At 45.8% G+C, this 22,140-nt stretch overlaps 6 protein-coding genes across 6 annotated transcripts; 3 read left to right on the top strand and 3 right to left on the bottom strand.

The window, feature by feature from the left end:
• Nucleotides 1–648: 648 nt before the first annotated feature.
• JR316_0007787 (uncharacterized protein) lies at nt 649–3,758 on the bottom strand (the record flags this gene model as incomplete). The annotated part of the gene is made up of 3 exons (XM_047893511.1): nt 649–935; nt 986–3,695; nt 3,750–3,758. 3 exons carry the CDS (start codon nt 3,756–3,758, stop codon nt 649–651), a joined length of 3,006 nt encoding a protein of 1,001 aa, XP_047746826.1.
• Nucleotides 3,759–4,856: 1,098 nt separating this feature from the next.
• JR316_0007786 (uncharacterized protein) lies at nt 4,857–6,961 on the top strand (the record flags this gene model as incomplete). The annotated part of the gene is made up of 10 exons (XM_047893510.1): nt 4,857–4,918; nt 4,980–5,129; nt 5,182–5,296; nt 5,348–5,571; nt 5,624–5,762; nt 5,815–5,886; nt 5,979–6,124; nt 6,170–6,647; nt 6,695–6,748; nt 6,791–6,961. The coding sequence occupies 10 exons, from the start codon at nt 4,857–4,859 to the stop codon at nt 6,959–6,961; spliced, it is 1,611 nt and encodes a 536-aa protein (XP_047746825.1).
• Nucleotides 6,962–7,372: 411 nt separating this feature from the next.
• JR316_0007785 (uncharacterized protein) lies at nt 7,373–8,254 on the top strand (the record flags this gene model as incomplete). Its single annotated transcript, XM_047893509.1, has 2 exons — nt 7,373–7,864; nt 7,934–8,254. 2 exons carry the CDS (start codon nt 7,373–7,375, stop codon nt 8,252–8,254), a joined length of 813 nt encoding a protein of 270 aa, XP_047746824.1.
• A 7,829-nt stretch (nt 8,255–16,083) lies between these two features.
• On the bottom strand, nt 16,084–16,478 carry JR316_0007784 (uncharacterized protein; the record flags this gene model as incomplete). Its single annotated transcript, XM_047893508.1, has 2 exons — nt 16,084–16,409; nt 16,466–16,478. 2 exons carry the CDS (start codon nt 16,476–16,478, stop codon nt 16,084–16,086), a joined length of 339 nt encoding a protein of 112 aa, XP_047746823.1.
• Nucleotides 16,479–17,376: 898 nt separating this feature from the next.
• Nucleotides 17,377–17,979, bottom strand: JR316_0007783 (E3 ubiquitin-protein ligase TRIM38; the record flags this gene model as incomplete). Its single annotated transcript, XM_047893507.1, has 4 exons — nt 17,377–17,622; nt 17,680–17,690; nt 17,747–17,848; nt 17,919–17,979. 4 exons carry the CDS (start codon nt 17,977–17,979, stop codon nt 17,377–17,379), a joined length of 420 nt encoding a protein of 139 aa, XP_047746822.1.
• A 349-nt stretch (nt 17,980–18,328) lies between these two features.
• JR316_0007782 (uncharacterized protein) lies at nt 18,329–20,834 on the top strand (the record flags this gene model as incomplete). Its single annotated transcript, XM_047893506.1, has 6 exons — nt 18,329–18,503; nt 18,614–19,057; nt 19,146–19,166; nt 19,499–19,881; nt 19,992–20,467; nt 20,669–20,834. The coding sequence occupies 6 exons, from the start codon at nt 18,329–18,331 to the stop codon at nt 20,832–20,834; spliced, it is 1,665 nt and encodes a 554-aa protein (XP_047746821.1).
• Nucleotides 20,835–22,140: the final 1,306 nt, after the last annotated feature.

Below are 22,140 nucleotides of genomic sequence, written 5' to 3'. Positions count from 1 at the left end.
TACGGCCTGCTGAAGTACAACTATCCACGCAATGAGCCTGGATAGGGAGTAGAAAATCCTTGCCCAAGCAATGAGCCTGGGCAGAGTAACGATACCCTTATCCCAGCAATGAGCCTGGATAGGGGGGATATCCTTGCCCAAGCAATGAGCCTGGGCAGGCGAACAACACCCTTATCCCAGCAATGAGCCTGGATAGGGGGTAGAAAATCCTTGTCCTAGCAATGAGCCTGGACAGTGGATAGGAAGCTCTTATCCCGGCAATGAGCCTGGATAGCGAGCCACCGATTCGTTCTGACCCGAGCAATGAGCCTGGGTAGAGCGAATAAGGAGAGTGCAGACATCAACCTCAGGCGTGATAGGGCGCGGTGTCGGAGTTCAAAACTTAGCGGAGTTTTGATTGGCCTAACCGGCTTACTGTAAGCAATCTCATGTTTTTTTTATGTTTTTTGGGCTCAGAATTGATTCACACATGTTTCGATGCAGGTCCAAACAATTTTTTCCGTGGTATACATGATATCTGACCAATAGTTTGTACGAAGAAATATAGATAGTATACATAAAATTTGTTTTGTAGTATGTACGAAGGAAAAAATACACTGTGAGTAGTGGTGTAGATCCGTGAATGAAGAAACAAGAAAAATGTGCTACCTATCTACGAGGATTCCTGGTTACGGGGATATGTTCATGGACAAATGCCGCTGATCGAGCTCGCACCGATTCCCTTAGAACACGGACTGGCTTATTTTTGAGAAGGCTCTTCCAGTCTTGAAGCGTTAAAGGTTGCGCTTTGCCATTTCGAATTAATTCCAGCCTAGTCTGGTACCAGTACTCGTTGCGTTCAGTCCATTCCAGCCATCCTATCCCATTCCTGTCGATTTCATTCCATACCGCCGGGGGAGGAAACCAAGACTTGACTCCGACCTGATTTTTAAAATCTAAAAACGACATTAAATAGAGCGATCAGTTAAATGTAGTGAACACTTACCCGTCATGAGAGAATACGACCCGATAATAATCGCAATATCGTGTTCTGTAAGCCCGTCATCGCAGTAAGCCAGCAACTCGGCCTCTGGATTAGCGACATATCCGCGTCCATTTCTCAGCAATTCCACTGATGGGCCCTGGAGAACAGACTCTGTGCTCAGATACTCTTTGGCGATTCGTCCTACTATTCCACCCATGAGTAGCGCTGCACGACCGCGTTGTTGGTCCAGTATCTGCCGACAGGCCAGCATCGAGGACTCATAGTCGTCGTTGGTAAACTTGTAGCTGACTTTGCGGTAAAAGGTAACTTCCTTGTAGGGTTGATGCACCTGAACCACATTTTTACGCCCGACAAGAGTTCGAAACTGCACTCCTTTGGACAAAAGTCTGTGTGCCACACTGACAACTGTATGCCCAGGATGGGACTGGAAGACTCGTAAGACATATAAAGCAGCCTCTGGGGTTTCGACTCCAATACTCCAATCAGCAGACATTCTGTCGGACTCTTCCTGAGGTGCACGTATGTCGTGATGAGCGAAAACAAATAGATTTGGGATGGGGCGATGGATGAGGCTGAGATTCCCTAAAACTTGAAGGGATAGGTAATTTTGCGGGTGGAGATCCTGAATGTCTTGAGGGAGCGGACGGTCAGTTGACCCCATCAAACCGTCATGAAACTGACAGATGAGTTGACGATCCGTGTTTGAGACAAACTGTTCTGCCCCATCCTTCCTAAACCCAAAGTGTTGACAGGCGTGTTTCCAGCCTTCCGGTGTCTTATCCTCCTTCTTCGGGACTACAGAGGCTACGAATCCATAGCTGTATCGCAAGTTGGAGATGAGGTCGGCGGTGTCCCAATCGTAATTGTGGATTTTCAAAGCTTCATCAGTGTTGGTATCCATGGTGGAGGGGCCCGGCTCTGGATGATGTACCGGAGGCTGGGAAGGCCCCTCCTGAAATTCCTCCGTGTCCATGGGGAATGTTTTGTACTGAGGTTCATGAGGGGAAGTCGCACCACCCGAGGAAGAGTCTACACAGGGTTCTGGGATGACGGGAATGGATTCCACACGGGGTACATCGTTGTCGGGGATGATGGACTGGGGATTGATGCGGGCGGCTTGGATAGGATAGTCGTAGATATAACCGTCCTTCCTAGGAGGGGGGTCCACAAATTGCAGATATTTTCGTGGCAAATCCACTTCATCAAAAATGTCCCACTCGTTTGAGACTGCATTGTATGTTCGTTGAGAGGGAGGCACCTTTGCGAACAGTCTCTCGTGCTTTGATCGAAGGAGGCGAACTCGCATGTATAATTCCTTCCCCCCCGGCGTCGTGACACTTTTCCACCTATAGACCGATGTGTTGTACCCCGGGAGGGCCTCCTCTCTTTGAAGCCTTTTGATCTTTGCGTCCTTGGTCTCAGTCGCAATGATAAAGCGCTGGTTTCTCTCGCGTTTCTCCAAGAATATCGAGACGTGGTCGTACAACTCTCCTCTCCGGTGGTAGTCACCTTTGTCCATCCAATCGTGAGTGGGGAGATTTGCTATGGCTCGCTCGGCCTCTGCGAGGTCCATGTCCATGGCTCGGCTTACTATCTCCCTCAATTCTGCAACCGTGGCCTCCACCTGGTTCTCCTCCATAGCCGCCTTGACCTTGTCGGTTTGCGAGGCAAATTTTTCATACATATATTTCGTGACCAACAACGTACTGTGTTCCATTCTCAATATATGTTTGGTGGAGTGCAGCGGGCGATCATGAAATCGAAAGTAGGACCTAAGGATTAGGCCAGCGAGAGGAACACTGGGGAATCGGTTCAGAAACTTCTCAAGGGCATCCCGAACAAGGTTTGCAGGAGGCTCAAGATAGCGAAGGGTGGGGTTGTTTATGATGGCCTGTTCTGCGATGGCACACCACGGAAAGAAAACAGAAATCTGCTGGTCCAGGAAGAACTGTATTTCGGGCCTCCGATTGTCATATTCATACCAGGGAATAACTATCCCTGCACGCTGAGTGTCGGGTGAGAATACACACGCTGGCGATGTTAAAAGCCCGTCCAACCAGGATCGCTGTAGCATCGGAACCTCCTCGAGCAGCCTGGTATACCATCGGGGTAGTAACTCGCCCTTCTCTCTCACCATCTTTCCTGCACAATACTTGTCATACTTTGCACACGCAGCGAAATATGCAAAGAATCCCATCCATACGGCAAACCAATCTCGCGCCAATTTAATCTGGCGATAAGCTTCTTCTTTCGATGTGTAGGGCTCATCGTATTTAAAGATGGAAGGCGGGGGTGGTTGACTGGCTGGTACGTGGTACCATAGCTTCATTTTGTGCGCAGCTTCCAGTAAACATTGTTCCTTAAACCGCCAATGCTTTATAGTATGAATTTCGAGCTGGTAGAGAGTGGGACCGGGTGGAGTATTATAGCTAGGAGTTACATCCAGCTCAGGCTGCCAGGTAAAGGTGTCAAAGGGGTCGGAGATAAAGGATGGGTTGAGCGGTATGAAGGACATCCACCCAAAGGTGTCTGTCCACCAGACAGGATGCTTGACAGAGGTGGGATCTGGCTCTGCACGTTCGGGGAATGGGTGGGGGTGATTCCGCTCTGGGGCCTTGATACGGACTGGTCGGTTACAATTTGGAGAGTAGTAAATTATACCGTCTTGTAGGAAGACGGAGCCCTGGGACCAGTCAAAGGAGGGCGTAGTCTGTTGTACGTAGAATTAGCAACCAAATACACCTCGATATTGTAAGATACATACGGGGGGCATTATGGACAGTCAGGGGAGCAGGAATTCCAATTTATCTGTGCGTACTGCCCTGGCAATGAGCCTGGGTAGTTTAAGCGTTCTGCCCTAGCAATGAGCCTGGGTAGGTTGCGCGTACTGCCCGAGCAATGAGCCTGGGTAGTGAGGCTGCCCGAGCAATGAGCCTGGGTAGCGAAGAAGAACCAATGACGCAGGAACGTGTTGAGATCACCACGCGTGTCGGAGTTTGAAATTGCCATCAGGCGGAATCTGAATTTGGGTAGGGTTCCGTTTGTTGGCTCTGTTGACTTCCGCACCACTACCACCCTTCAACCCATGGAAATACCTGGGGGTTCGTTGGGTGGCAGTCTGCTGACTACGGTGATTCCGTAGTCTGTAGGCTGCTCAAATCGGTGCCCACACCCTTCAACCCACGGAAATACCTGGGGGTTCGTTGGGTGGCAGTCTGCTGACTACGGTGATTCCGTAGTCTGTAGGCTGCTCAAATCGGTGCCCACACCCTTCAACCCACGGAAATACCTGAGGGTTCGTTGGGTGCGGCTGCTTGACTATGGTATTTCTGCAGTCTGGCGGTTGTTCGTCTCGGAGTTTGGTGGCAGTCTGCTGACTATGGTGATTCCGTAGTCTGTAGGCTGCTCAAGTCGGTGCTTACACCCTTCAACCCACGGAAATACCTGAGGGTTCGTTGGGTGCGGCTGCTTGACTATGGCAATTCTGTACTCTGTAGGGTGCTCCTGTCGCTGCTACGGACTACCAGCCCCCTTCAACCCACGGAGATACCTGGGGGTTCGTTCGGTGCGCGTATACACCCCTTCTCGTCGTCGAAAGCCCTGGCCACAAGCTTCAACGCACGGGTATACCTGGGGCGTCTTGGGTGGCTACCTCCTGGCTATGGTGATTCGCGGTGGGCTATTTTTATCCTCTGACAGCTTGCTGTCGATGGCGATCGCGCCTCCTTCGCCCGCTAGTTATGGCAATGGCGCGGAATAGCGCGGACATCTGTACCTCCTCAGGTGTCCATTACATAACCACTGCGCTCGGTATATGCGGAAGGGAGTTTTTTTCATCCCTTTTCTTCCCGTACCACCACCATCCACCACCATGCTCACCCCGACCCAGATTGAAAAAGCCCTCACGGCTATCGACACCAACAAAGAACTCGAGTAAGCCTGAATCCCCCCCTCCCCCGTCCCCATGCGCGTTAACCGCTAACGTTATTTGTAGATGCTCCGAACTAGCAGACACTCTGAAGGGCGCGAGATGGATTCACCAGTCCATCAACCCATTTATGAACGTAAAGAGCGTCATCCAAGAGGGTCTCGAGTTTCTGGCCAACCATATAACGGATGGTATGACCCGACAACAAATATTGGAGTAAGTATATGCGCCTTTTTTTTTCTGGGGCATTTATTTATGCATATATTAGTTTACAACCCAAGCTCTGGTCCTTCTATGAGATGCAGGACTTGATGCCCGACCTTATGGATATCATCAAGAAGTGCGAGGACAATTCTGCCTTGATTGGCAAAGTCATTGATTTGGTAAGAATTTTGTGAGGTCGCATGTACAGATCGACTAACCATACTTGTAAGGTATCGAGTGCTGCAGCTCATTCGCGATCCGACGATCTCTTCAAGGCACATAAGTTGATCCCGGAGTTGATCCCATTTGATCTGAGGGTCCCACTTGACCTACAGGCCTACAAACTGGCCTGTGCCAGGGTGAACCGGGGCTATAAATACCCTGCATACGCCGCTCTTTTAATCCCGCGTGTCAAGTTCGCCGAGCTCACCGACCTCAATGCGCGTGAAATTCTGTAAGTCGGCTTGTTATTTTCCGCGAATATGAGTTGATTTATTTGTGGATAGCGTGCGATGTGAATCACTCGAAGCCGATACCAAAAATGGAGACGCGCTGGATTGGCCAGCTTGCTTGTATGACCCTGACATCCCATTTGACATAGACAACGAGGTCCAAGGTCTGTTTCAACCACCCTTGGGTCCCCAAGTAAGTTTTTTTTTATGTTTTGACATGTCATTGATACATATTGGCACTCTAGTTTGTCCAACGTATGCTTGTAGGCGAGGCCAACAGGCTTGGAGGACGTGCCAGCAAAGGACAGATTCACAAAGTATATGAACTAACGATAAGACTCATATGTTATTATTGCATGATGGTAAGTGGACATTGCCAGTAGTCTGTCAGTGCTAACCTCCTTCAAAGCTTGTCATTGCAATCAGCGGTAAGACTTGGCCTGAGGCGAAGAGCATTTTGAAGGCCGACCGCCTCTACGCATCTATTCTGACGCTTCTGTCGGGTCTTTCTAATGACGATACGTGGGCCAAGGAGACTGTGGCTTGGTGGCAAGAGTAAGCGTGCCTTACACGCTTGATTTTATGCTAATGAATTTCTAGGAACATTATCTTGCCATCTGAGCCCGTGGATCATGACAAGAAGTCATCCCCTTTGGAAGGTAGTGCACGCGACGGACGCCTCAGAGACCCGGTAGAACGGCGTAAAGCTCAAATGGCCGCTGCGGCTCAAGCACCTGCACCTGCTTGTGCACCTGCTTGTGCACCTGCACCCGCACCCCCTTGTGCACCCACACCCGAACCTGCTCGTGTACCCACACCCGCACCTGCATCTCCTCAAGCACGCGCACCCTCCTTCCACCCCACCCCAGATAATGGGTCTGCACCAGCACTAGCTAAAGCATTTGCAGCTATTTCACTGGCGGAACCTGTGCCTCAACAAGTCTCCCGTCGCCGAATGGCATTAAACGCGATTAGGATCCCTTCAGAATCCCCCCCTGACCTCCCTTCCGAGGATTCTTCCTCTCTTTCTTCCGAAAACGAACGCTCCCCTTCCCCACCAGCCCCGATCAAGATCAAGGTGCGTTTTCACTCGAAATTGGTTTATTACACTAATATTATGATTAGCTCCCTGCAAAGAGGAAAGCGGCGCCACGCCGCCCTGGTCCAAAGCGTAAAGACGTGAGTGTATTTATTACATTCTCTATCTAGGGCTCATATTAGCTACAGGCACCACCTTCAGACCCCTTCGAGACCGGGAATGAGGCCCTGCCTACTCCCAATTCTGACGCCACTGCCGCCGACGGTGAAGAACCACCAGCTAAAAAGGCCAAGAAAGGTGCCCAGACCATGGGAACGCGCCAACCTATCAAACGTAAGGCTAAGAAATTCTGATGTCTCTCATTGCTGTAATTATTGCTCTGCTCTGCCCTGCTTTACATACCATGCCTGTACTTTTATTACTGAATAAATAAATTTGTTCTATTATAATCTTCTGGGTGCCTCAAAATCCCATTCAATCCTCCTTATCATTGAAAAACCCAATAAATTCTCGCAATGTTTTATAACGCTCTTGATTCCTTGTCATCTCATATAGTAATTTGTTGAGATTATAAACTAGCCGCTTATTCTTTCATATTGCAATACCCAAAAATATTGTAAACCTCAAATTAATTTATTCACACTGCAATATTTCCGGTTTCTCACAACATTTCAAGAGGGTTGTAACGCAGTGCGAGAATTTCGAATAAAAAAATATTTAATTGGGTTTACAATGCTTTGTAATCTACCCGCATTTTTTATGATATGGACGATAACAATGATTCTAATGGCTCCAGTGACTCTGAGGAATCTGACTTGGATTCTAATGCTATTACATTATCTGGGTTTGATTTTTGGGAGGCTCGAGCACCTAGTGTGGGTGCCGCCAGTGATCGGAATCCTGGTCTTCCTGGAAATTTGCAGCTAGAAGCTGACTTTGACTCGGAGATGTGTATGGACCCTCAGCCTAGTTCTATCCCAATTCAGAATTGCGCTCCTGGAGGCACCTCTTTGCTTGATCACAATGCTCTTCGTGCATCTCCTGCCTTTGTGGATTGTTTTGAAGGGCATGCGGGTGCACCAATACATACTATACACCCTGATCTGACTAGATATGCGTCATACGGAGAGAAAGTTGGAAGCAAAGAGAACCGATGGGCTCCGTTTTCTTCAGAAATGGATTGGAAAATTGCACAGTGGGCCAAATTGCAAGGGCCTAGTGCGACCGCCTTCAATGAACTGCTGGAAATTGGTGGAGTAAGTCCATTCACGTCTTTACAATCTGAAAGTTTTTTGATATTGAATACTCTTCAATTGGGTGTTTAGCTTTGCTCGATGCTAGGCCTTTTGTACAAAAATTCCAAGGAATTAAATCAACTGATCGACAAAAGCCTTCCTAGAAAGAGACCCACTTTTGAGTGCCGTGAAATTGAAGTAGAAGGCGAAGTGCTTGAATACTTTAGTTGCGATGTTTTGGAATGTATTCGTGAGCTGTATGGCAATCCAGAACATGCCCAATATCTTGCATTTGTACCAGAACGTCATTATTCGGACGCCAATCGTACCATGAGGCTGTACCATGAAATATATACCGGAAGATGGTGGTGGAGCACACAGGCAAGTTGTAATCTTTTCTGCGGCCTATGAATCATACTGATTATTACTTTTAAAATGTAATACAGAAAGTCCTTGAATCTGAAAATCCCGGTGCTACAATAATTCCCATACTGCTATCATCTGATAAGACACAGATCACACTGTTCCGCAACAAATCAGTATATTCTGTTTATCTCACAATTGGAAACCTTCCAAAATCCATACGGCACAAGCCTTCTCATCAAGGCCAGATTCTATTGGCTTAACTGCTGACTTCACGACTGCAGCATATCTCAAATAAAGCTGCACGGCGGCGCATCATTTCAAACATTTTTCATCACTGCATTAAGAAGATTCTTGAGCCTCTCAAAAGTGCTGGTGCTCATGGTTTACCAATGACAAGTGGAGACGGTGTTACTTGTCGTTGCCACCCAATTTTTGCAACCTATATTGGTGATTATCCCGAGCAAATTCTTGTGACAGGAGCATATACTGGCAACTGCCCCACTTGTGAATGCCCTAACGAGGAGCTTGGAGAATATCCGTCGCATCATAGCTTTTGAGATTTGGCTAAAGTCTTTGAAGCTCTTGATCACTTAGGATCCCCGGATTATGCCAGCGTCTGTCGTGCAGCAAATATTAAGCCAATCCAGCACCCCTTTTGGGAAAACCTCCCATACACCAATATCTTTCGCTCTATTACTCCTGATGTTTTACACCAGCTTCACCAAGGTGTCATCAAACACCTTATTGAGTGGCTATTGGATGCATGTGGCGCTTCAGAAATAGATGCTCGTGTCAAAGCATTGCCACCAAATCATTCGGTCCACCCTTTTTAAAAAGGTATAACCTCTTTGTCTCGAGTTAGTGGTCTGGAGCACAAACAAATGAGTAGCTTTCTACTTGGGCTTTTAGTCGACATTCGACTACCCAACGGACTGCCTTCTGCACCTCTAATCCGGGCCACACAAGCTTTATTAGACTTTCTTTATTTGGCGCAATACCCGGTTCACACCAACAAGACTCTGGAGTCTCTCGACACCGCATTGGCTATCTTTCATGAAAACAAGCACATTTTTGTCCAGCTGGGTATTCGTACCAACTTCAATCTCCCCAAATTGCATTTTCTCAATCATTATATTCACTCAATCAAACTCTACGGCACTACTGATAACTATAATACCAAAATGACTGAACGGCTTCACATTGACTTTGCCAAAGATGCATATGGCGCCACAAATCATAAAGACGAGTTCTCACAGATGACACGGTGGCTTGAACGTCAAGAGAAGATTCACCTACATGGCAATTATCTGGATTGGCAGATACGCCAACCTGTTATCGGGCCATTTACCTTGTCTGCACGTGAATATATTAGTTGGTCTCCCCCAGACATGGCATGTGAACTCCGTCCAAAAATGACTATCCATCCGACATGTAAATCAGTCTCTTTAGATCACATTATCTCTCCAAATCACTATGGTGCAACATTCTTTATTCCTTCTCTCTCCCGATTCATTGCACAATTCAACAATTCCAACATTACCAACATGCGATTACTCAATGAAATGTCACTCGATATCCATCTACCTTTTTTATCTCTGCCGACATACCACCGAATCAAATTTTGGAATGAGGAAGTTCATGGAAATGTGACACTTGACTCAATCCATGTACAACCACCTCATCTAGACAATGAAGGTGTCATGCTGGTTCCTGGACGCTTTGATACAGCCTTAATTCAAGTGTACAAAGACAATCAAGACCCAGAAACTCCTTTGGAACAGCAGATATCAACGCTTAAAGGCAGGATAAATTAAATATTACTTGTTGTTCAGTAACTAATCCATTTCTGATATCACTAGGCATGCGCATTGGCCAAGTTTGGGTCATTTTTACCTTGCCCCCAAACTCTTTACAACAACTCTTCCCTTCTGGTATCTACCCGCCACGCCACCTTGCCTATGTTGAATGGTTCACTAAATTTGACCATGTCCCCGATCCTGACTTAAATCTTTACAAAGTCAGGTGGTGTATCAAAAATGGTGAGAAAATTGCGTCGGTGATACCAGTATCACTTATACAAAGGAGTGTTCACCTTATACCTAAATGGGGACGATCAGTCCCATCCGATTGGACTAAAGTCAATGTCTTAGACAAGTGTAGCACATTTTATTTGAACTGTTTCAAGGACCGTCATACGTACTTTAATGTGTACTAGGAGTAGCACCAATGTAATGAACACAATTAACAACTATTAGAGAATTTGTAGCGGATAATTATACCACCTTAGTGACATTTACGGTGTATTAATAAATTTAGAGAAATTCTCTGTATTTGCTGGAGATTAGACATAATAGTATGTAATTATAAAGAGATTACTAGAGGAGGGTTTTCCTGATGAATGAAATTTCCAATATAATGTGGGTTAAAAGAATTTATTGAACCAGTGAATGCAATCCTGCTGCAGATGGCAACTGCAAATAGCATATATTATATGCATTCACTGAACACTATAAAGATAAATGATGATTACTATCCATCTAATAATAGTAATGTGTATATACCTATTGAACAATAATGTTGAGAAAGAACGGGAGCGGACACAGCACAATGATGTCGGGAGTTTCTATATCTACAGTTAGGTTTCCAAATTGTAACCCAAAGCTGAGATTACCATTGACCAATTGAACCTAGAATCGGGATTTAGCAGCTTCCACGCAGCAAGTGGACCTGGTAGGTGTGCTTATCATCGCTCATCTATATGTGGGCCCATGGCTCATAGCATCCATCTAGTCCACCAATGAAATTAATGCGCCTCACATTTATGGGTCCAGGGGTGCATATTTAATTGGTCTGCTAAATTGGACCCACCAGGTCATGTGGTTGCGGGACTGGTGTGTGCTACTTATATCCTACAGTGTGGTGAGTGCCTACATGGCAATGTGCATTTTCACCACGTTTTAATGATATGAAATCATGGATTATTGCTGTAAGTTATAGCTAAATGGTATATCTTTCAATACTGTAACACAGCTAAGTAATTGCAAATCATTAAAAGGCTTGTAATCTACAGTAATTTGTCAATAAGATATCATAAAGTTGCTTGTAAGCTACCACATTCTGGAATCAGATCATTAAGATCATTGTAAATTACAGAAGAGTAGTAAATATTATATGATATCATTACTTGTAAGCTACCATACCCTAAAGCGAAATCATTAGGGTCACTGTAGTCTATAGAAATGCAATAAATGCTAGATCATATCATTCCTTGTAGGTTACCACATGATGGAATGAGATTATTCATTCCTTTCTGATTAGATATAAGCATGTATCTTATCTGTGCTTGGTCATTTGTGATATGATGCCATCAATTCAGGAACCCTGGCTAAGTCTGGATCCTGCCATCAGCTCTATCAAAACTATTATTAAATAGACATTCTGATCTCGGCCCCTGGGTCTATAAATAATGCTCATCCTATGCTACTTTTGTGCATTGCTGGCAATGCATTGGGCGCTTTTGGGGGCATTTCTGGGCTGTTTCCCTTGGTGTTTTTTGGTAGACCTATAATTTTAATGTGTCCCAATTTGAATCTGAAATCAGAATTGCAATATCTTTACTCATTATTGTGCAATTAAGCGTACAATGTTTTGGTAAAAAAGCGCACCTTAAATAGCACCCTCCAGGGGTTGGTATGCACCCTTCTGACTATGCCATTATTTGTTATTCATATTAGACAGAGTACATGCCAAGTTTTAGCTTAATTGGAGCAGTGGAACCTATTGAACTAGAATGTGCACCCTACCCCTCCTCCTACCCCTTGTATAAATGCCTTTCTGATTAGATAAATTTAGGCCCAACTGGGGCTCGGTAGGCGCCTATTATAACAATTTTTAGAGCCCTTAATCTTAATCAAATTCCAAGATTGGATGGTACCATTCCCCATCCTTCCCAGATTTTGTGTATTTTATTATGGGATAGAATGGCTATTCCCAGCACATATAGATATGTAAATCTGCTCTATATAGTACCACAGACACAATACATATCTTTGAAACATTCAGAATGAAGGGAAACACCTTGGTTATGAGGCCAATAAGAAGGTATTGGATGTGCAACATAATATGACCATATCACCGCTTATACTTCACCAAAATGCACATATCTTACATTCACAGATAGCTACTAAGGTCCTCTACATATTATATTCATACTTCCAAATGACCAGAACGCTTAACAAGATGGTACAAGAAGAAGAAGCATTGTTGTTCAAAAATGGAGGAAAAGCGAAATATGATGTAAAAGATAACACTTATAAAATACATAAACTATATGGCTGTGTAGCCCTAAATGATACCTATCTGTGGTATATAGCCTCATAGAAATCCGATGAGTATGAGCTGAGATATGTCAAAATGTATCTCGGAGAAAGGCCAAAGAGGTGACCACAAACAAAGCATAAATAAAGGCCAATATCCATCCTGGTCTCTGATGGGTTCTTCAACACCTTTCTTTCCATATCTCAACACCCACTGGTCCAATGCACAACATCCTTGATGTTCTGGAAAGCTACATTTTGGGGCTATACTATACTGCTTTAATATTTCCTGATCTTGAATGTTTATATATGGTAAATGCAAAAATACTGTGCATTTTGATGAAGATTGGTATTCTCTCTGCAGTATCTCATCTAATGGATGGATCTTTTTAGGCACTGAAAATGATATTTTGGAGGCATCTATAGGTATCTGTAGACGTCAAGAACATGATTTATGACGAAGTATTTGTAGAGATATGGCCTGATCAATAACCTACCATACCTCTCCTCATACCCCCCCTTTAATCAGTATGTTCCCTTGCTACAGAGGGTGTTCAAGGACAGGTTTTGAACTCTATGTACTCGTAGTGTTAAATTTACATGTTTATTAATGGTCTGAAGGCCCATTCTATCCCATAATAAAATACACAAAATCTGGGAAGGATGGGGAATGGTACCATCCAATCTTGGAATTTGATTAAGATTAAGGGCTCTAAAAATTGTTATAATAGGCGCCTACCGAGCCCCAGTTGGGCCTAAATTTATCTAATCAGAAAGGCATTTATACAAGGGGTAGGAGGAGGGGTAGGGTGCACATTCTAGTTCAATAGGTTCCACTGCTCCAATTAAGCTAAAACTTGGCATGTACTCTGTCTAATATGAATAACAAATAATGGCATAGTCAGAAGGGTGCATACCAACCCCTGGAGGGTGCTATTTAAGGTGCGCTTTTTTACCAAAACATTGTACGCTTAATTGCACAATAATGAGTAAAGATATTGCAATTCTGATTTCAGATTCAAATTGGGACACATTAAAATTATAGGTCTACCAAAAAACACCAAGGGAAACAGCCCAGAAATGCCCCCAAAAGCGCCCAATGCATTGCCAGCAATGCACAAAAGTAGCATAGGATGAGCATTATTTATAGACCCAGGGGCCGAGATCAGAATGTCTATTTAATAATAGTTTTGATAGAGCTGATGGCAGGATCCAGACTTAGCCAGGGTTCCTGAATTGATGGCATCATATCACAAATGACCAAGCACAGATAAGATACATGCTTATATCTAATCAGAAAGGAATGAATAATCTCATTCCATCATGTGGTAACCTACAAGGAATGATATGATCTAGCATTTATTGCATTTCTATAGACTACAGTGACCCTAATGATTTCGCTTTAGGGTATGGTAGCTTACAAGTAATGATATCATATAATATTTACTACTCTTCTGTAATTTACAATGATCTTAATGATCTGATTCCAGAATGTGGTAGCTTACAAGCAACTTTATGATATCTTATTGACAAATTACTGTAGATTACAAGCCTTTTAATGATTTGCAATTACTTAGCTGTGTTACAGTATTGAAAGATATACCATTTAGCTATAACTTACAGCAATAATCCATGATTTCATATCATTAAAATGTGGTGAAAATGCACATCGCCATGTAGGCACTCAGCATGTTATGATTGATTTAAGTGGCAGCTACTAGTGGAAAGCATTGAGCTCGGCCTGCATGTCGCGTAGGCATACGCAGACTCAACGGAGAGCCGGTTGTCCTTCGCATTAACTTGGGCATTGTTGTTGACGTTGGAAGTGATGATGGGCGAAGGAGCTCACCTTTGGCATTCTTAGCATTCTTGCCTTTCTTCTTCGTCTTCTTCTCATCGTTTTGGCTTTTACGAGGAGGTCGCGCGGGTGCGTGCGGGATGCCCCGGGGTGGGTGGTGTGTGGGAGAGCAAGGGTCGGAAGGAGGGGGAGGATGTGGGATTGGACGAGGGACATGTGCGTGTGTTGGATGGCTTTGAGGTTGGAGGAGTGGATGTGCGGGGTGAAGGTGCTGAAGGGGATTGGAGCGTCTTGGGGTTCGGTGAGGTTGGGAAGGGAGGTGGTGGAGAGAGAAGGGTGGGTGGATGGGTTGGCAGAGGCGAGTGCTAAGAGAACCTCTGAGCGGTGTGTGCGGGGCAGAGAGACATGGAACGCAAGTGAGTACTGCCGCTATTGTAGATGAACTTTTGCACAATAGGTGCTTGGGCTTACCTGCTGTCTCCTGCACACAGCACCACTACCACTTTGCCCCGCTGACCAACACGTCCCACACGTTGAGAGGAGATGCTGTCGCCAACGACAGCGACGGGCTTGGAATGACGGTGACTACCTCCTATATCGTGGTCAGAAACAATGCTGACAGACCTTCAGCAAGTGCTGCACCACTGACATACGCCGATATGCACACTGACGGCCTTGAGAGCCTTGAAACGAGGGTGAGTACTGTCAATTTTGTGCTCAGGAATGCTGCTAACAAAGTTTTGAAGAATACGCACACCGTTATAGTTAGCCATCAGAGCACGCCGCGCATGTCAAGGATATACACCACCTGCAAAGTGACGTTGGTATGGATGCAGAGAGCTGAGAACAAGGGCATGATGCTGACAAACCTGTAATGCACCAAAGACCACTGTTAGGGCTTTGGTTGTGAGTTGAAGAGATGTGGTTGCATGGAAGCAGAGAGCTATGAACAAGGGTGAGTAGTGGTCCTTCAATGCCCAGGAATGGTGCTGACGTACCTGCAATGTCATTGCCTTCCAGAGGCGACCACCAGAGCTCTGATTGTCTAAAGTGCGGGGCCGGGGGGGAAGCGGTCGACGGGACGGATGCGCAGAGACCACGGCTAGTGCACCTAGTGGCTAGGGATGTCAAAAGGACCGGAAAACAGATGCACAGAGGTCGAAACAGACACAAAGAGGTGTCAGGGCAACACTATAATCAGTGTGACAAGGCCACCAACAAAGATCAAGCAAAAGAAAGAGAGAGAGAGCAAAGGGAGAGTAAGAGAGCAGAGAGAGAATAAGAAAGTGAGAGAGACTCAATGATTCTAAGAGATCACACCAATGATAGTGGATATCCTAAGAGATTGAAGCTGAAGCTACAGCTACCTACAAGTCCAGTATTTATACTCTACAGCTATTCTAAAATATTCCCTATATTACATCATAAAGGAAGGTTAAAGAATAAAAGTGACATTATATAGAAAAAGAATGAGTAAGACTAGGAATCATATAGAATTTACTAGAAAGAAGTGGAGCAAGAAGGCTGTGATGAAAGAAATAAACTATCTAATCAGGTAATTGATAAGATAATGAAAGGATAAGATAATTCTGTGAAGATAAAGAGGGGAAACTGGAGAAACCCTAATAAGAGGCGTTGATATGGGGAGGGAGGGGTATACAAATCTCACATGGATGTATTTTGAAAAATAAAACGAGATTTCATTGTACACGCGCGCCATATAGTCACGGTAAACTCAGAGTGCCTGTTGAACGGGCCCTTTATTCCATCATCTCAACGTCCTGATCATCCCCCTCCCCATCGCGCATCTTGACGTTGCCGCCTTCTACGGTCCCCAAGTCTTCAATACAATTTGCAACATCAACTACCTGTTGACCTGTTCCCTCCCGCTCTCGAATTTGGCCGTTGGTCAAAGCGACAGGGTTGGTGTCGACTCGCCTGTTCGCGGGCTCTTCGACGCTGAAAACAATTTTGACCTTGTTGTTGGTATCGACGTTGACGCTGATTTTGGTGTGCCCGTTGTGGCCATCAATGGCGACGTTGAGCCTGAGGCCGTCGCGATCGATCGCGAGACCGAATTGTACTCCTTGGAGTGCAAAAAAAATAAACAGTGAGTATTTACTTTGAATATTGAAGACTCACCTTGCTCATCCATATGTACTCTTCTGTTAACTCTGCTGATGCCTTTAGAATGCGGTGGTGATGCCCTGGCACGCTGTGGCGGGTTTGGTGGTGTTGGTGGTGGTGGTGGTGGTGGTGTTGAAAAAAAGAAGCGCGCCGCTGTCGTTGACAACTGCGGTGCGCTTTTCCACGCCCGTTTTGGTCATCATCGTCGACGATGACCTCGATATTGACGGTTTTTTAATAGATTAGTCTTTTTATTACATGTATACATATAGAAATATGACGCTTACTGTGTTTGGAACTTCAAATGAGCGATTGTATGTTATATTAAACACACGCGCCGGGCCAAGACATACGGCCCCTATGTTGACCGGTTATGTAATGGCCGGTCAACCGGACTTGTCGTAAACATACAAAAATTCTGACTTGAATTTGCAGGGTAGAACAAATAATTGTTTGGATATTGTAAAGTTAATAAAGATATTGCTTGACAATGTAAACCGGGCCCCCAAAATTGGGTGGATTTGTAAGACCAAAATTTTATTGTATTGGTTTACATAGCATTGTAATCTACTGCCTATTTAGTTGATGGGGCAAGCCTATCATTGGAATAAATGCTACCAATTACCTATTTCAACCAAGCACTATAGTGTTCTATAGCTAACTGCGCTATGCTACACAGTGCCATAAAGCTTGATATTGACCTCTACAGACAATGAAGTGATGCCTTCTGTAGTACTACAGAGAATTATATATCATACTACTTACTGCTTTACAGCATTCCTATAAGGTCTACTGACTCCATTATGAGTCGCTATATAGCGCTACCAAATGCTATACATAGTCATGTGAGGCAGTTACCTAAACAGGGACCCTACCGGGCTAGGAAGGTACATAGCGCTACAGATCGTCGGCTAGCAAATCACAGTTTACAGACGGTCAATTTCCCCATACATATATTTGATTCTCAGACACTCGCACTCATCGAGCATTGCCTCGATCTTCGCCTGGCGCGTGAGCTTGCCTTGGAGCTTGACTACCTGCCTTGAGAGCTCGGCGACTTTTTCAGTGAGCAATGCAACGTCGGCTTCGGCTTCTGTCGGCGCGGTGTCGATGTAGACGCGGCGAATGGCATGTGCGATGAACGGGCGGTATTTCTCGGGCAGGTATGTTACCTGATAACCAAAGGGGAATCAGTCTAGGGTGAGAAGAAATTGGGTAAGAGTACGTACATCCGGAACAGCTATCGATGGGATCAAAAAGGTGAGGATAGAGCGGGGGGTCTGGGGCACGGCTTACTGAGATGGAAGGGCTTGCGACACTCTGGGCACGTCGAGGTCATCCCTTTATTCGTAGGCACATTAACATGATCCGTAAGGCAGATTTTGCAGTAGATGTGGCCTGCGGATCAGAAAAAGGTCAAAACACGGGCCATGTAGTTGTTGCACTGAATGCCACAATCTCGTCTTACCGCATGGAAGAGACACAGGCTCTCTGAACGCAAAGAGGCAGATCGAGCATTGGAGAGGCATTTTTCAGGTTTCGCAGGTACCCTTGAGATGATGAAGTGGAGGATATGTGTCGTCGTCGCGGATGAGTGGCGGGAAGAAACAAAGAAGCGAAATGAGTCAACCGATGAGACCTAAATTACACCATGTGACCATGTAAGCAAACATGATCAAAGCTGGTGCGCCGCCTGGAGCAGCGGAGCAGTGATAAGTTGACCGCTGCTACTCCCCACCTGGACAGTCTGGACTATAGAGTTACAACTACAAGCTACGCATTCCCTAATTTTTCTTACAAACTTTAGATTTACTACTCAAGCGGGGTTTACATCGCTGTCAACACCCATCAACAACAAACGCTTGTATTAGCCAGTGAATGCCTTCGAGTCCGACGAAAGCAGCTAACTCAAGTCAAGCAACGCAGAACGCCTACACCACATCGGAGGGAGCGCTCTCGCCGTTCAAGACAGCGCGCGAGCGGTCTGTATCCAGGCCATCTTCACGCTCCTCTTTGCGCACACACAGCCCGTCGTTTTCTCTCGACGACCCAGGTACGTTGGCATGCTCTTTCTGGATATCAATATCGATGTTCAACCTTTTAACTTTTGATATCTTGCGTTTAAATTGAGTTTGAAGATTGACTGACGGAATGGGATTCTAGTCTCGGTGCGGAACCACATGTCAACACTCAAACACAACATCCGGCAACAACAAGCACAACTCAACAACCTCGAAAACATTGTGCGCAGCGGTCCGCGCCCGTACGGTCCAGAGCTTCTCGACGATCTTGTCTCTACCTCTAACGTCAACGCAATGGCATCATCTTCTTCATCTACATCTATATCTCCTGGCTCAGGACCATCCTCGTACACCCCAGCATCACCAACCCCTCCAGGCACGACGACGCGCATTCAGCGCCGGTCAAGCCACGACGTACTCCTAAGTCTCGCAGGACCCGAGTCCAACCTGCCTCTACCACGACGCAGCGATCCCTCTGACGATGCCGGCCCCTCAAGTTTAGTGCAGAGCGGAATTCGCGAAGGTATCCCCTCGCCCACAGCCTACACTACCAAACGCCCAGCGAGTCCCACGCGGACGCTATCTCGTGCGTATTTCACACTTTGGTAGACCCTGTCTTACGATTTCAACTTACCTGTTGTTATTTTTTTAACTGCGACGATTATTGGATTCAGGGATCCCTGTGTCAGCTGTAGGTAAGCACCCTTCTCCTACAGTATTTTTCGTTTCTTTTGCTGGCACACCCGTTTCACTTAAAGTACCGAGTGCTATGGGTATCCAAGGTCTCTGGAGTTTCACTCCTGCAGGGCTAGATGCCCGTACTTTTGCTTGTTGGACAGTATGTCAAAACATAGTCTGATATTAATTGTCTTTATCCACCTTTTCCGCACCGCGGTGGGGAGGCAGCCTCCATTCAAATATGATTATAGGGTCTGGCGTGACTCTGCTAGATAGTCTTCTCTTTATTGCTTCAGCCTCCCCTTTTTTTCTTCATAGAACACCTCTGACATCGCATCTTTGGACGCAGGAAATGCGCGTGCGCTCGCAGAGGAAGGAAACATCTCCATATCCTCGTCACGGCACACACCCTCCTCATTGCAGCCAGACACGTCTTCAGCATCCCTCACCCCAGGTCTACACCCGCCACCCACACCTTCCTCCCCCAACAAACGGCTCTCGCTGACACCCGGGGCAGGGGGTACCACCAAAGTTCTCGCGGACCTGCAAACGGGCGTCGTGAACGCGCGCAACGCTCTCGAGAACACGAAAGCTCAGTTACGGCTCGCGCAGCGGAGTGTGGCGCAGCTGACAAGGCAGACGGAGGACTTGAAGGAAGGCAGGGAGAGGTTGAGATTGGAGAATGAGGGATTGAACAATGTTGTGGCAAGGAAGGAGCGATTGTTGCAGGAGGTGAGTACTAGTTTCTAAGTTTTGTTCTATGTGCGGGGATCAAACAAACATAATTTGTTTGTATTCACTCATCCATATTTTCTCTTTTCCTCTAACAACCCACCCCACAGGTCCTCGAACGCGCACGTAAAGCCGAAGCCGAAGCCGCCACCCTCAAATCCCAACTCAAATCCGAAACATCCACCTCCAAAAAGACCATCCGCGAACTCGAATCGTCCCTCGCAGAGTGCACTGCGCGCACAGCAAAAGCAGAGCGTGAGTACACAGTCCTACGGGAAAGTGTGAAGGGGATGGGGGATACGTGGCGTGCGGATGTTGAGGGGCTGAGGGTGGAGATGGGCAGGAGAGAGGAGAGAGTCGGTGAAGAGGCCAAGAGGGTGGGGGCCATGGCGAGGAAGCTTGAGGAGGAGGTTAGGAGGAAGGGTAAGGGACAAAGCCAGGAAGAGGAGGAGGTCAGGCGTTTGAGGGAGGAGGACGCAAGGTCGGCGAAGGAGGTGGAAAAGTATTGGATGGAGAGGGTCAAGGAGATGAAGGAGGAGGTGGATAAGGAATCCAGTGCGTGTGAGGAGGCTAGGAAGGTTGCAAAGTGAGTGTTTTTCTTGGTTGTTTTTATTTTGGATGTTTTGTTCGCTTCGCTTCTTTCGTCTTTTTCTTGGTTGGTTTTTTTTTTCTTTTTGCGTTCTTCTAGCTTTTTTGATTTATGGCCTGGGATTTTACTATTCCTTTCTTGGGTTGATTAATAAAAATCGATACTAATTTCTTCTTTTTCCTTTCCTTGCTTTGGTAGACATTTATCAGAAGAGCTGGCACGGTTGAAGAGGCTCATGCGGTCTGCCGGACGAGGGGAGCCGGAGTCTGGGCAGAGCAAAAGCAACGTCGGCGATGGCGGTGGTGGAAATGGAAGCCCGCAAGATTCTGGGACGCCGACGACGCGTCCTCCACCTCCATCATGATTTTAATTCTTGCGGTTAAGGTCAAAGTTGATTGGAGAGTCTCTTGGTTTCTTTCTTTTTTTACCGCTTGGGATGATACCCACTCCTCTATCCGTGTTATTCCTCTCCTTGGTCCTTGTTCCTTGTTCAACTTCAGCTTCCTTGTTGCACTGCTACTTGATACCCGCTACTGCCAATGCTACTGCCAATGCTCTCTGCTATGCACGTAGATTCCGTTCGTCACCTCATCTTCACCCACATCCACATCCCCATCCACATCCCCATCCACATCCACATCCTCGTCCTCATCCATAGTCACAATCATAATTATCATCATTAATATCCAGACATTCATTCACTGCCACCATCATCCATTATTATCACGATGTTCATTGCTCATGCTATCGGCTATTGGATATCTCATTAGAATCCCCTTCTCCTTCCCTATATGTTATTTGGGTAATGTCATGTATTTTGGAATGAATTTCTTTCTTTTGTTCTCTCTCTAAGTGTTTTTTGTGATCTTTAATTTTTTTTAACTTTGGAGGTTTGGAGGTTTGGGTATGATTACGATTGTGGGTGTCGATACGCCTCTAGGTTAGCCCTCCCCTACCCTCACCCTCACTATTTATTCTCCTACTGTGGCTAAGCCTTACGGTAGAGATGTACGACAAGGTAGCTAGCAGGGCAATTGATAATCTAGACGAAAAGCTTCTTGAGTGACTAATGGGGCCAATATGCGACCCCTGGAAAGGCTAGGGCAAATTAAAGAAGGGTCCAAAACCCAAGGGTGAAAGGAGTAAGAATAGCAAAAGAAGTAAAATACTTTTGAGCGCCAGGCGCACCGAACAAATATCAGTTTTGCTTTCATTTTTTTTCGTTTGCATTCTTACTAGTTAGTTCGTTTGAACACACTTTGTATGATCTATTTTGTGTATAAGCCCATCATCTCTATCTCTGTCACCGTCTCTGTTTCTATTGTGATGTCAATTTGCGTTAACGCATGCAATGGTGGCTGATCACAATGGATGAGTCTAAGGGTAAAAGACGGGTCTGATGGGATAGTTCAAACGGTCATGAGTCAAATACTTATAGAGTGTTCGAGTCGGAGGGGGTTTTAATTCTCGCTCTTGAATGAGAGGGCAAGGATGCATTCAATTTGCATTTTTAACACGAGAAACCCCACAATAATAAAACACTCAAGAGTTGCTGTAATACAACCAAATTGATCCATAAAAAAATGGTTGAACCAATCTACGCCCAACTGTATCATCGGCATCACTGTATTTCACTGTTCACATCATCACCCACACAAGTTCAAACAACG

The sequence above is a fragment of the Psilocybe cubensis genome, chromosome 7 (genome assembly GCF_017499595.1).
Source record: "Psilocybe cubensis strain MGC-MH-2018 chromosome 7, whole genome shotgun sequence".
Taxonomy (NCBI): Eukaryota; Fungi; Basidiomycota; class Agaricomycetes; order Agaricales; family Agrocybaceae; genus Psilocybe; species Psilocybe cubensis.
The sequence above is the reverse complement of the archived record's forward strand: the minus strand, read 5'-3'. Positions and strand labels throughout refer to the sequence as shown.